The following is a 13,162-nucleotide window of genomic DNA, read 5'->3' as shown; positions in this document are numbered from 1 at the left end:
ACTAAAAATAATTTAAAAAATTATGGTTGTTGCGAGTCTATTTAATTATTAAGAATTAAATGAATTTTTTTTGGATAATCTTTTATTATTATTGAATATTACGTTAATTTATATAAATCATAAATTAAAAATCATAAAATCAATTCTAGAATTCAAAATTTCCTATGATATTAAAATAAAAAATTATTAAATGAACAATCAGCCAAAAAATGAAAAATTTGAAAGAAAAGATGAAAATATATATCGAGACACGTTTCGAAAATTTGAGAGAGTGACAGAGATAGATGAGATGAGAGAATATAAGAAGAGAGATGATGTGAAGCGAGAAAGAGAGAAATAAATAGCTTGTGTATGAGTTAGAAGTTTTAAAAATATATCCAAATTTTTGGGTTGAACTTAATACAATTTTTGACAATTTATAGTTGTACTTCAAACTTTAATTTTTGTATGTTAATAAATTTCATGAAGTTATTAGAAGTTTATTAAAAATTTGAATTCTTCTGGACTTTTATAGAGTTTTTAAATTCAATGTGGAATACCATTTAATTTTTTTAAAATTTATAAAAATATAGAGATATTCACGTTAAGACTTTTGTATATTATATAGAAGTCTATCCCCTTAATTCCTTTTGGGTTGTCTTTCATCTCACTGTCTTTGCTCTGTTCTCAGTCTACCATTAGATTTCAACCATACCCCATATTCGCACGCACAACTAGGGTTTTTGGCGTTTGCTATTTTCAAAAATTTCCCGATTTACTGTCTAATTCTCTTTGGGTTATTTTTCCAATTAACTGAATAGTATTTATTTGCTTCTAATTTTCTATTTTTCTTGAATTTTTGGCAGACCTATACCATGAATCGGTTGCTAAAACTGAAATTGGTTCTTCCTAGTCTTTGTTTCGTCCATTACTCCATTATGCCCGAGTTAATTTTTTCACTGTACTTACACTCCTTTCTTAAATGAAATTTGGCTCCAACTTCCGGGCCTTATAGTTTTCGCTTGTGAGGTTATTTGTGTTGTTGTTATAGCTTCTTCTTCTTCTTTAATTGAACTTTTGGGTGACGATGATATGAAACAGGCGAGTCTTCGGTCATCGAGTGAGTTTTAAGCGAAAAATCGATTTTCTCTCTTTTTGGAGGCAAAAAATTCTGGGTTTTTGTGAATTTAATAAAGTTTTCCAGTAGCGAAATATGATAGCGGAGAAACCTAGTTGGATAAAGCATGGGGGCACCCAGATATTCTCCATTGATATTCAGCCCGGTGGCCTCAGGTTTGCCACAGGTGGAGGTGATCATAAGGTTTATTTTCCTTAACTGGTATACGTTGGTGCCCCTATTTTTTTCTATCTTAATTTCTTTTCTTGCTGGTAAGAAATTTTCCAGAAAGATTAAATATTTGAAGTCTAGGACTATATAACGTTTTCCATCATGTGTCTTCCAAGTCAATTTCAATTTTCTTTTGTAAATTTTTTATGCTTACAGTTACTGTTTGTCCCCGTGGACATTTTTTTAATGTATTAGTTTTCCAAACTAGACTGAACGTTCTACTGAACCATTGATTAGTCGCTAAAGAATATGTAGTGAATCTTCTCCCCAGGACCTTTGAATCTCTTAATTATTTTTGTGATATGATGCAGAAAGTGGGATGCTTATTATTTACCATTTCTAGATGTGATAAGAATCATGATTAAACCTGCGCTAGTTTATTGCAGCTATCTATGGGTTTTGACATCAGTTAACTGGGAAATGAATAGCTTTGAAAAGGAAGTAGCTTCTATTTGAAGTGTGTGTGAACTAGTCGTGTACGCGTGATGGCCTAATAGGCAACATGCTGTGTTCATTAGGTTTTATGTTTTCTCGTGTGAAATAAAGTAATCTTTGCTGTATGTTCAGGTTCGCATTTGGAACATGAAACATGTTGGCAAGGAATTGGCATCAGACGATTCAGCACCTAAACTTCTGGCAACTTTGCGTGATCATTTTGGTTCGGTTAACTGTGTTAGATGGGCTAAACATGGTCGCTATGTTGCATCTGGATCGGACGATCAAGTTGTTCTTATCCATGAGAGGAAGCCTGGTTCAGGAACAACGGAGTTTGGCAGTGGAGAGCCACCGGATATTGAAAATTGGAAAGTTTCAATTACTTTGAGAGGACACACAGCGGATGTGGTAATAAGAGTCTCTTAATTGTATATCTCGAATCTCACATTTTTTCACTTGTCTTCGAGTTATCTACTTGAGGTTGCAGAAGAGGAAGTTTTTGTTACAACTTACAACTAAAAATCACTTGATATGATAACATCAAATAGATTGTCAATTTTGTCACATCTATAGTTTGCCATTAGTCTGTTTGATTTTTAACCAAGGGGTTGATTCTTTTCCATGCCTAAAGTAGGTGGATCTTAACTGGTCTCCTGATGACTCAGCACTTGCTAGTGGAAGTCTTGATAATACAATTCATATTTGGGACATGAATAATGGCATCTGTACTGCTGTTCTTCTTGGTCACTCAAGCCTGGTCAAAGGAGTTGTTTGGGATCCAATTGGTTCATTCATAGCGAGCCAATCAGATGACAAGACTGTAATAATTTGGCGAACTACTGATTGGAGTCTCGCCCACCGAACTGATGGTCATTGGTCAAAATCTGTATGTTAACCCTGTATTGAGATGAACCCTTGTTTGTTTTCTAGCGTTTCCATGTTCCCTTACCTGCTGTACGATGTCATTTTGCAGCTTGGATCCACTTTCTTCAGGCGGCTCGACTGGTCACCTTGTGGCCATTTCATTACTACAACTCATGGTTATCAAAAGCCTAGGCATTCTGCACCTGTTCTTGAAAGAGGCGAATGGTCTGCCACTTTTGACTTCTTGGGGCACAACGCCCCAATTATCGTTGTCAAGTTCAACCGTGTAATGTTTAGAAGGAGTTCCTCCAGTTTTCGGGACTTAAAAGCTGCATCATTTGGGTGGAATAATGGTACTTCTAAGACCGAGGGAAAAGATTTTCAGCCATACAATATTATTGCTATAGGAAGTCAGGACCGCAATATAACTGTGTGGACCACTGCAAGCCCTCGTCCTCTCTTTGTGGCTAAGCATTTCTTTACTCAAAGTGTTGTCGATCTATCTTGGTAATTTTACTCTTCACTGTCTATAAGTTCATTTTTTGGAATGTGTCCCAGTTATGCTTGGAGTTGCATTCCTGAATTGCATAATTCCGGTTCCTCAGTTCATGCTTACTATATTGAAGATTGTCTGTGTGCAGGAGCCCTGATGGATATTCACTGATTGCTTGTTCTTTGGATGGGACAGTCGCAACGTTTCATTTTGATGCAAATGAACTTGGACACGCATTAACTGATGCTGAATTAAATGATTTGAAGAGAAATCGCTATGGTGATGTCAAAGGCCGGCATGGAAACTTGGCTGAAACTCCAGCACAATTAGTGCTGGAAGCAGCATCTATGAAGCAATCTGCCAGTAAAAAAGTGAATTTAGTTGTCCCAGAGAAGCAGCCATCTTTAAAACTTTCAACCGATTTAGTTTTGGCTACAAAAAACAACAAGACCCATGCCGACAATGGAAAGAAAATCAAAGATGCTGTCATTGATGGGTCAAATAAAGGAACTTGTGCTCGTATGTCAATTCCTGTAAAGCAAAAAGAATATAGACGCCCTGACGGTCGAAGGAGGATAATACCTGAAGCTGTCGGAGTTCCTGTACAACAGGAAAGAATGCCTGTTGATGACCAGTCTGAATCTCTTGAATTTTCTACAAAATCTTTACATCACATGAAGGATGACGATGGTGGACCTATAGGAGCACCCATCAGAAAATCTGCGAGCAAAAATGCTGATTTGAGAGAGAGATTCGATATAATGGCTAGGGCAAGTATAAGTGAAAGTTTGGTCATTGAGAAGGTTCCTGCCACTGGGATTGATGAAGGAAGAACTATTGTTGAACAGGCTGGTCATGTAGTGTCTGGTAGTATTCTTTCAATTAGAGTGTTTGATAAGAAAGAAGGGGAAGGCTCGTTGCCTATGTGCTTGGAAGCTAGTCTGATAGAGCATTCTGTAAATGACATTATAGGAGCAGGAAGTACATTTTTTATGAAAGAAACGGAACTATCTTGTACACGTGGAACTCAAAATCTTTGGTCCGATAGGATTTCTGGAAAGGTCACAGTTCTTGCTGGAAATGTGAACTTTTGGGCTGTTGGTTGTGAAGATGGATGCCTGCAGGTTAGCACAATAGCAGTTCTCACTTCCCAGTATCATTATATTAAGTTGAATCATTTGATGGATTTTGCGTGCTGCAGAGCTCCAAATTCCGATCGGTAGCTTGTGTCACTATTTATTACCAAAATTTCATTTGGGTTTTGAACTTTAACATCTAAACTTCTGAAAATGCCAATTGTTTTCCTTTTAGAATCTGTCAGAATTTTTTTACTGCGTCAGTTTTTGACTGGTTTCATTATTTCTGATTGTCTTATATGTGGGTTGGTTTCATTTACTTTACCACAAAATCTTACCCCTTCCCAAATTATATGGTTTAACAAATAACACTTGTGAAATATTAATATTTATTTTTTTGGAAAGGTTTATACTAAGTTCGGCAGACGTGCCATGCCAACCATTATGATGGGATCTTCTGCTGTATTTATTGATTGTGATGAATTTTGGAAATTGCTGGTTGTCACGAGGATGGGGTCCTTGTATGTTTGGGATCTCTTCAACAGGAAATGTCTCCTCCATGACTCTTTGGTTTCTCTGATAACTGTAGATTCGAAGTCCAATCCTAAAAACACTGGTAATCTGGTTTCTTGTAGTTGATTCTATTGAAGTTCTATGGCTCTGTAAACAATGTTGAAATTTTAACTATTGTCGATTTGAATTCATTTTGCGTTGTAGATTGATGGCTCTAAATATTTTTCCTTTTTTTAATGAACTGTAGTTACAATCAAGGTTATATCAGCAAAACTATCCAAATCTGGTAGTCCCCTTGTTGTTTTGGCTACACGTCATGCATACCTCTATGATACTAGTCTAATGTGTTGGTTGAGAGTGGCGGACGATTTTTTTCCCACATCTTGGAACCTGGGCTCAGCTCATGGTGGCGAGCTGGCCGGATTGCAGGTTGATGTCAGGAAATTTCTTGCCCGGAAACCCGGGTGGAGCAGGTTTGTATATGATTCTTGATCTCGAATCTTCAAATTGAGCTTTGAAAGATAGCCGTAATTTTGGCAAAATATAATTGGTAATACAACCTTCAAAGAGTACATGAATTTAACCTCTGAAACTTCTTATGAAGCATTCTGGTCGAGTCTCGTGTTATTTACCTGTGTTAATGCACCTGATTCCTTTTGGCCATGGTTATTTGTGTTTGTACTGCTTTATTTAGCGGGTGGGCGGTTTTTTATGCTTTTTGCATGAGCTTTATCTCAAATTGTTGTCTTACTGCAGAGCGACCGATGATGGAGTGCAGACACGTGCTCATTTGGAAGCTCAACTGGCATCTGCCCTGGCTTTGAAGTCTCCAATGGAATATCGCCAATGCATTATCTCTTATGTTCGCTTTTTAGCAAGGTGTGTGTTTTTACTGGTATATTGTCCTATCACTCAATCTGATTGCTGATATCATGTTCCTATGATGACCTGTTAATAACGGATAATCTGATTTTTATTCGGTGAGCTCTTAGAATAATCTTCCAATGGTATTCATTTTTTTCCTTTTTCTTTTTTTGTTGTTAGATAATCAATTAAAGCTAGCTTTATAGAATTGGAAGAGTATTATGGTGTGGACTTGCAGTGTCATTTTTTTTGGGAAACCAAAAATTGTTTTACGGGAGATTGCAAAGGATGAGTTGGGGAAGTTAATAAAACTTGTGTGAAATATCGAATCAAAAAATATATTTTAGTAATGTTTGGTTTTATTTTTGGGTTGTTTCTTGTAAATTTTCTCTGAAAATTTGTTTTTGTTTTATATTCCTATGAAAATTGTATTTGTATTTGTTATTTAAAAAATAAAAATTGTTGGGGAGCTGTACGTAGCTACAATTACCTCTGCTACATTGTGTGGTTGGCTATTGTAATCGTTGTGCTTGAGGTATGATATAATATCAAATCTCGAGTTAAAATCATTACGGACAAATATAGGTTTGGGTATAGCAGCAAACATATTTTTTTTAAAAAGTTTTGATCTGTCAGTTATGTTTTCTAACATATTGAATAGCTTTCATGATGATCTAAAAACTTTTAAATATTTTCAATGTAGAGACTCAGACGAGTCCCGTCTAAGAGAAATTTGTGAAAATTTTCTTGGACCTCCGGTCGGAATGGCTGAAGCTGGATCTTCAAATCTCAAGACACGAGAATGGGATCCTTCTGTTCTTGTAAGACCTTTTCCCACTCTTAGTTATTGGAGGCATTCGCTGAATTTAATTGGATATTACTTTCTTTGCAATTTGCATTTTTTTAGTTGATCTCACTCATATCTCCTCCCTTCATGAAAATCAAACAAGTTGGCCAAGTCTGGGGCTTGTCTCTTCATCTTTTTACCTTCTGTAATCGTATAGATTTACATGCTCCATTTCAGGGAATGGACAAACATAAGCTCCTGCGAGATGACATTCTTCCATCAATGGCATCCAACCGAAAAGTTCAACGTTTGCTTAATGAGTTCATGGATCGCCTGTCTGAATATGAATCTGCTGAGACAACCTTAGAAGAAAAGAATCTCAAATCTGCAATTTGCGCAACAAATTCAAATTCAACAGCTGTAGATAAAACGAATCCCATTGAACCTGTTAGTCATCCAGTCGAGCCAACTTCAGAAACAACTGAGCTATTAGATGATACACGTCCGATAACCACTCATAAAGATTCCATTATCGAAGACTTGAATCAAGAACGAACAGGAGGACAACCCACACCAGATAAAATGAATCTGGGTCCTCATCCCACGGATCCATTGGAGTCTGACACCTAATCAGGCCAAGAGAAGGATTCTTGACTTGAAAATTTGTTAGGTGATTCTACGACGTACTTTAACAATCGTGCATAGTTTTCTTTCGATTATCATATGATAGCAGATAGCTTCTTACCATTGAACACATAGTCCCTAGGTCTAATAGGTGGAATGGTGTGGGATCTTGAATTCTGTGCAAGACGACTATGTTAAAGGTCGAGCAGGAGCAGTTTTTGGGTATTTTGTAGAAAGGTTGTCTGACAAATTTGAATTAATTCTAAGGTTAGAACGCTTTTTGTTTTTTTTTGGCCCTTTCTGTTCACAAGTTTACCAAATAGTTGACTTGTTTCTTGTACTATTTTTTCATGGTGAAATGTAAAGTTTAATTGTTCTCATTGTAAAATTATTCTATTAATGTCATTGTATTACCAAAAAATGTGTTCTCTTTGTTCAATTATTGTCCATGCAACCTCATGGCATCGGCAATCACCCCCGCCTTCTTCGACTCCGGGCCTCACAAAGTAGTTCTTCAATCACGAGTATACATATTTATAGTTGAAAGGTTTCAATAGTTGGATAATGTTTTTCAATGATCATATATACTTGTTAGTGAAAAATGACCTTGTCACTATTAACATAGTACTCTATAATAAATTACATTTAATATCTCTTAAATTTTTCCGACTTTAGCCTTTGTAGCTTCTGAAAAGTTAATTGAATTTGGATATTTTGAGAAAAAAATATGTCATTCAGAATTGGTGGGATATTATGCCATAATACGCTAACAGAACCGGATTGAGTTCAACTTATCCTCCTCAAATTTCTTATATCTTACTGGTTGTAGTTCGGTTGGACTATAATGGTTATTTGTGCATTTCATTTAATAATACATGGTCCGGTTCGAAGACAAATTATATGTAGCTTGAGTTGATAGCGATTCTTTGAACGGTCTGACTTGATCAAGCGGTCAGAAAACTTGAAAATACAAAAGATAAGCAGCTGGATCCTGAAATAACTCGACGTTGTTATTTTGTTAATAAAAAAAACTTAGGGTAATATAAATATTCTAACATCCTCCCCCCCTAAAGTCCTACTGAACTGAATTTTGGCCCAGATTTTAGATTGTGTTGAAGTTATATACTTGGAATTTTATAAATGACTAATTTGGCATGCTGACCAAATTGGCATAAAGAGGGCAATTGTTGGACTCAAATTTTGGCAAACTCGAAAAACTAAAGTTTGTCGTGTTAAAGGTCCATTAGATGAAAACTAGGTCGGTTGAAGAAGTTGGACCTATGTCTGCAGACGTTGAGGAAGTTGAGACATGACCAATGATCATGGAAGATGGACTAAACCGCTTGGAGGAATGAACAGAATCACGGAGAATCATTAGAAATGAGGACTACACAACTCATCATTCAACACAAATTACTCAGCAAATTTCATCAATTCTAGGTAATTCTAGTTTACTTATTTCCAGTTTTAATATCTTAATTCCTTTAATTTCAAACACATTCGTTCAATTTTTATTTTCAATTCTAGTTCTAAAAGATGATATCTCAATTCATAATAACACAATTAATTTTGCTATTGTTAATCGGTTTTCCTTAAATTTCCTGATTTAGTTTTCTATTTTTTGTAGCTTATCAAGAGAATTATAACTAACGATCGATTTGAGATCTACATCGTTTGATTTTAGAAGTCAAATTTTAAGTTGGCACAATTTCGTTCTTGGTACGTCCGCGATTTTTTTCAAAATAAAATTATATCTATATTTTTAGGCAAAAAAATAAATCAAATTAAGCTCTAACAATATTAAAATGATATTTTTAACAAACGATCATCGTCATGACCGGTACAACCGGTTCTTGATCGGTTTTGAACGGTTCTGATCATAAAAACAGTTACTAGACTTGGTCTGAACCAGACCCGTGATCGGTTCTCCGTCGAATCGGCTGATTCGGTCCGATTTTAAAAAAATGATGAGAGAAACTATTAATCCGTCCACCAGGAGTAATTTTTCATATATTTCAATATTATATTAGATCATATAGATCTTTTGCATTTTAATAGAAGTTGACATTATGCATCGAAGATCTAATGATTAAAATTTCACCATATTACAAGATGAGAAATATGTAGCATGAAAAATCGAGACCGCACGAACGATATCTTATGATATAAACAAATGGAATTAAACCAACTACGAAGCTATATTTCTATATTTATTTTTGAACTTGAATTTTACCAGTGCACTTGAAACTCGAATAATGAATAGTCACTGCGCCTCCAAGATTATGTTTGAATTGGTGTAGATGAGCTCTTGATTAAAGGTTATGAGTTCGATTGTCCCTTCCAATTTTGTTTCGGTCGAGCTTGTCGAATACAGCTTCCCCAGTGCAGTTATATGTCTAACGTGATTTGTATGCTATTGTGTTAATCCATGAATTTACTCGGTGTGCACTAAAAGTAGCGCTTGCGACTTACCGCACCATATAAATAAAAGAAAACACTTGAGTTGTTCTCGATATTACTTGGTTTGATTTTGTATGATTCAAACTATTATTTTCTAAATGGTCAATTTTCTTGTTGACTTCGTTAATTTGTTGAATTTTAAATATTTCTATAAACAAAATTAATAAATCTTACAAGCTTATGGAAAAAAAATAGTTAAGATTCAAGGGCAGCTCTAAAATATATATAAATATAAGTTTAATTTTAATTACTATTCGAATAATATTGAAATCCAAAATTTCTTATTTTTTTTGTGATAATCCATGTTATCTATCTCTATCTCTATCTCGATATCCATCTTTTTCATTTTACAATTTCTTTTTTATGAAAATTTCAAAATTACCAAAATACCCAAGACAATTTTTTTTTTTTAATTTAAACTACAATGTAAAATTTCAAAAACTCATATACTATACAAAGAATCAACGAATGCGCTAGAACACTAATTATATTAAGCTTGAGTGGTTTTTGGTACATTGGTATGACCAAACCTCTCAGTTTTCCTCTTTGATGGCTATTTATTTATGAAAATTACATTTTTTGTAAAATTGATTTAATCTATTGTTTATTAATGATTATTTATTGACGAAAACGTTACTTTAAAAATTGTTCTCTATCTTTTATTTATACATTAAAGTTTTAAATATATTTTTCTCATTTTACAATTTCATTTTATTTTTTCGTTTAAAAAATGAGTTGTACAAGCATACAACGCGCGTGTCCAAATACTAATATTATGTATAAAGAGGGAGGAGGTAAGACCTAAAAAATGGTATGGCCTCATTTTGTTTTTCCTTATACTTTTTTTTTTAATTTTACAATTTTTTTCCTTTTTTTATGGAATTTCAAAAATTACCAAAATTCACCTGAACAATTTTTATTTTGAATTACAAAATAAAGTTTTGAAAAATAAGATAAATACAAGCATTCAACGAATACACCAGATCACTAATATTTGAATTATGAGCCTGTTTGGATTTAAAATCTAGACTAAGAAAACCTTTTTATTTTTAAATTTTTTTTATAATTTTTATATGTGTTTGGAAGAAGTTTTTAATGTTTTAAAAAATACTTAATTAGGTTAAAATAAATTTTTTTTTCCAAAAGCCCAAATTTGGAGCTTTTAAAGAGCATTTCAATTAAAAACAACACTTAAAAAATATTTTTGTAACCAAATGCTTAAAAAATCATTTATTCCATTAAGTTTTATAAATTTAAAAATATTTTTTTTATGTAATATCCAAACATAAATAAATGATAATTTTTATTTTAAAAAAATATTTTGAAAAATTCAACTTAAGAAACCACGTTTTGAATCAAATAAACCCAAATAACAAATCCAAGGGTGGTACGGCAAAAAGCTTACGGCAAAATGACCTAAGCCCTAGCTATAAATACCAAGTCCAATTCTCTAAGCCGAGACTTCTTCCCCCATTTCTCAGTTAAACCCTAGCAGTAGCTGCAAATCCAGGAATTGCAGGTGATTCTCATCTCCTTTTTCGCACTATAATTATCCAGATTCTGAAATTTTTTTTCTTAGTTTCGTAAAGTAATTTCGAGTTTTGTCATTGATTCGAGTAGAGATGAAGATTCTTGCAGCTTACTTGTTGGCGGTGCTGGGTGGCAACACCTATCCCTCCGCCGATGATTTGAAAGATATTCTCTGCTCAGGTTATTCTTCCCGTCCGTGTGTATGATTGATGCTGTGTGATATCTACGTTTCGACGTTTTTATATTCTTCGCTCTGATATTTTATCTATTTTCGATTTAAATTTGGATTAGTGTTGTAGTTTTTGAACCCAAATACATACACGGATGTACTTTTGTGATCTTCGTGTGACCCATTGGAATCACTATCAGTATATCCATGAAGTTTATTTCCTTTTCATGTAATTTGTTTGATGTCGATCATTCTTTATATTTAAAGGTGAAGTAAAATGTTTTTGCTGTTGCATTGTGTAGCTTGCTTGGATTTTCGATGAATCCTGAGATTGAAATTGACTTCAATTGCTTATTGAAACTTATTTAACAATTCTTAAAGATGTTTTTCTTGATAAAATATTTTTTGCCTTTTGATTGATGAATTTGAATCCGAATTCTATAATATCCAATTGATCACCTTATACTTGTCCATGGTAGCTTTTAAAAATTCTTGAATGATCTAAAATTTTTTATTGGAGTTCAAGAACTCACAAGAACCTTTAGCATATGGATTTTCAAATTCATGGTCAGGAAAGTCTGAGCAGCTTTGGAATCATATCTGAATTTTAAATTAAATGTAGGGGATGTATAACATAATAATTTGTTTAGCTTTTAATTAAAGAATTTTTAGCCACAACTTTGAAAAAATTCAAAGTGGCAATAAATACGTAGGACCAAAAGAAATGCAAATTGAAACTCAGTTTACTTGCTGTTAAATTGAATTGTTCGGCATAAAATTTCAGAAATTGTGAACAATCAAAGTTTATCAGGTATATATGACTACATGCTTGCCGAAGTTAGAAGACGAGTGGTGGAAAGTTACATGTAACCCTTCTAAATCTACTTTTATATTACAGTTTGTCAGCAATGGTAACATAATCCACTGAAAAAAAATTAAATTTGTGCATAATGAAAAAATAGATTGTAATGCAAGCTCTAGTTGTAATATTTTCTTCCGATATTTAGTTTAACTTTGACTTAAAATGAATGATATACGGTATGCAATTCACTTAAAATGCAAAAACTTTAATTTGAACCACACCTGAAACGCAAGTTGGGTCTTTGAGGAGCATCAAGTCGTGTGATTAAGGCCCAAGCGTTCGCCTTATCAGGAGACTGCAACTTGACATGTGACCAGGCGTGAAGGCATTTGGATTGTCACCAACCACAGAAATTGAGCTTGACTAGATCTTTAGCCTATGCGCATACCTTGTGGGCTATTATGTTTTAATTTAATGATATGTTTCTATCTTCTTGGTGAATTAGGGTTGTACAATTGGTTTCTTATAATTTAATGTTTTTCAATGTTCAATGTGTAACGCTATGCTGTTTGATTGATGGAGCATGAGTCGCATCTGAGTTTTTTAGCATCTCGTTTCTAATAATCAAACCTCTATTTCGATCAGTTGGTGCTGAAGCTGGTGATGACAGAATTGATTTCTTTCTGTCTCAAGTCAAGGGCAAAGATATAACCGAGTTGATTGCTGGTGGAAGGGAAAAGCTTGCTTCTGTACCAGCTGGAGGTGGTGGAGTTGCTGTTGCTGCACCAACCAGTGATGCGGGTGGTGCCGCTGTGCCTGCTGCAGCTGCAGCTGCAGCAAATAAAGAAGAGAAGGTAGAAGAGAAAGAAGAGTCTGATGATGTAAGTTATCATATTGCATTATTATGCGAAGTAAATAACTATGTTTTCTCGAATTTATGATCTTCCTAGGATGATCTTCTAAGTCTGCTGCCTAATTTGTTCTCTGGTTTTGTTGCAGGATATGGGCTTCAGTCTCTTCGACTGAAGAACTGCAGACTCAGTTATGCATCAAAGATGCTTATTTTCTTGCTCCTTTGTTTTTTTGTAGTAGTAGACATTTTCAATCTATTCCGCTCATTGAAAGATTCTCAGGCGATTTTGATCAAGATTTTGATGCGTAATATTTTTTACATTATGAATGTTGATTGTTGCCATATCAAACGAAAAAAATTACGCA

General features: G+C 34.2%; 2 protein-coding genes across 4 annotated transcripts; both read left to right on the top strand.

The window, feature by feature from the left end:
- The first annotated feature begins 639 nt into the window (after positions 1 to 639).
- Positions 640 to 7,376, top strand: LOC142555156 (protein HIRA-like). Of its 3 annotated transcripts, none has more exons than XM_075665863.1 (10): positions 640 to 1,300; positions 1,895 to 2,170; positions 2,397 to 2,648; positions 2,736 to 3,133; positions 3,268 to 4,243; positions 4,601 to 4,811; positions 4,956 to 5,181; positions 5,465 to 5,587; positions 6,276 to 6,393; positions 6,597 to 7,376. In XM_075665863.1, exons 1-10 carry the CDS (start codon positions 1,193 to 1,195, stop codon positions 6,987 to 6,989), a joined length of 3,081 nt encoding a protein of 1,026 aa, XP_075521978.1. In that variant the 5' UTR covers positions 640 to 1,192; the 3' UTR covers positions 6,990 to 7,376. The 3 variants fall into 3 exon arrangements, with proteins under 3 accessions (XP_075521978.1, XP_075521979.1, XP_075521980.1); XM_075665864.1 differs by having other exon boundaries at positions 1,184 to 1,318; XM_075665865.1 differs by lacking the exon at positions 640 to 1,300 and having other exon boundaries at positions 1,955 to 2,170; positions 2,394 to 2,648.
- Positions 7,377 to 10,831: 3,455 nt separating this feature from the next.
- LOC142556518 (large ribosomal subunit protein P2-like) lies at positions 10,832 to 13,091 on the top strand. Its single transcript, XM_075667974.1, has 4 exons — positions 10,832 to 10,962; positions 11,064 to 11,153; positions 12,590 to 12,825; positions 12,944 to 13,091. Exons 2-4 carry the CDS (start codon positions 11,066 to 11,068, stop codon positions 12,968 to 12,970), a joined length of 351 nt encoding a protein of 116 aa, XP_075524089.1. The 5' UTR covers positions 10,832 to 10,962; positions 11,064 to 11,065; the 3' UTR covers positions 12,971 to 13,091.
- The last annotated feature ends 71 nt before the right edge of the window (positions 13,092 to 13,162 follow it).

Source organism: Primulina tabacum, chromosome 9 (genome assembly GCF_025594145.1).
Source record: "Primulina tabacum isolate GXHZ01 chromosome 9, ASM2559414v2, whole genome shotgun sequence".
Taxonomy (NCBI): domain Eukaryota; kingdom Viridiplantae; phylum Streptophyta; class Magnoliopsida; order Lamiales; family Gesneriaceae; genus Primulina; species Primulina tabacum.
Note: the sequence above shows the minus strand (reverse complement) of the source record. Positions and strands in the feature narration are given on the sequence as shown.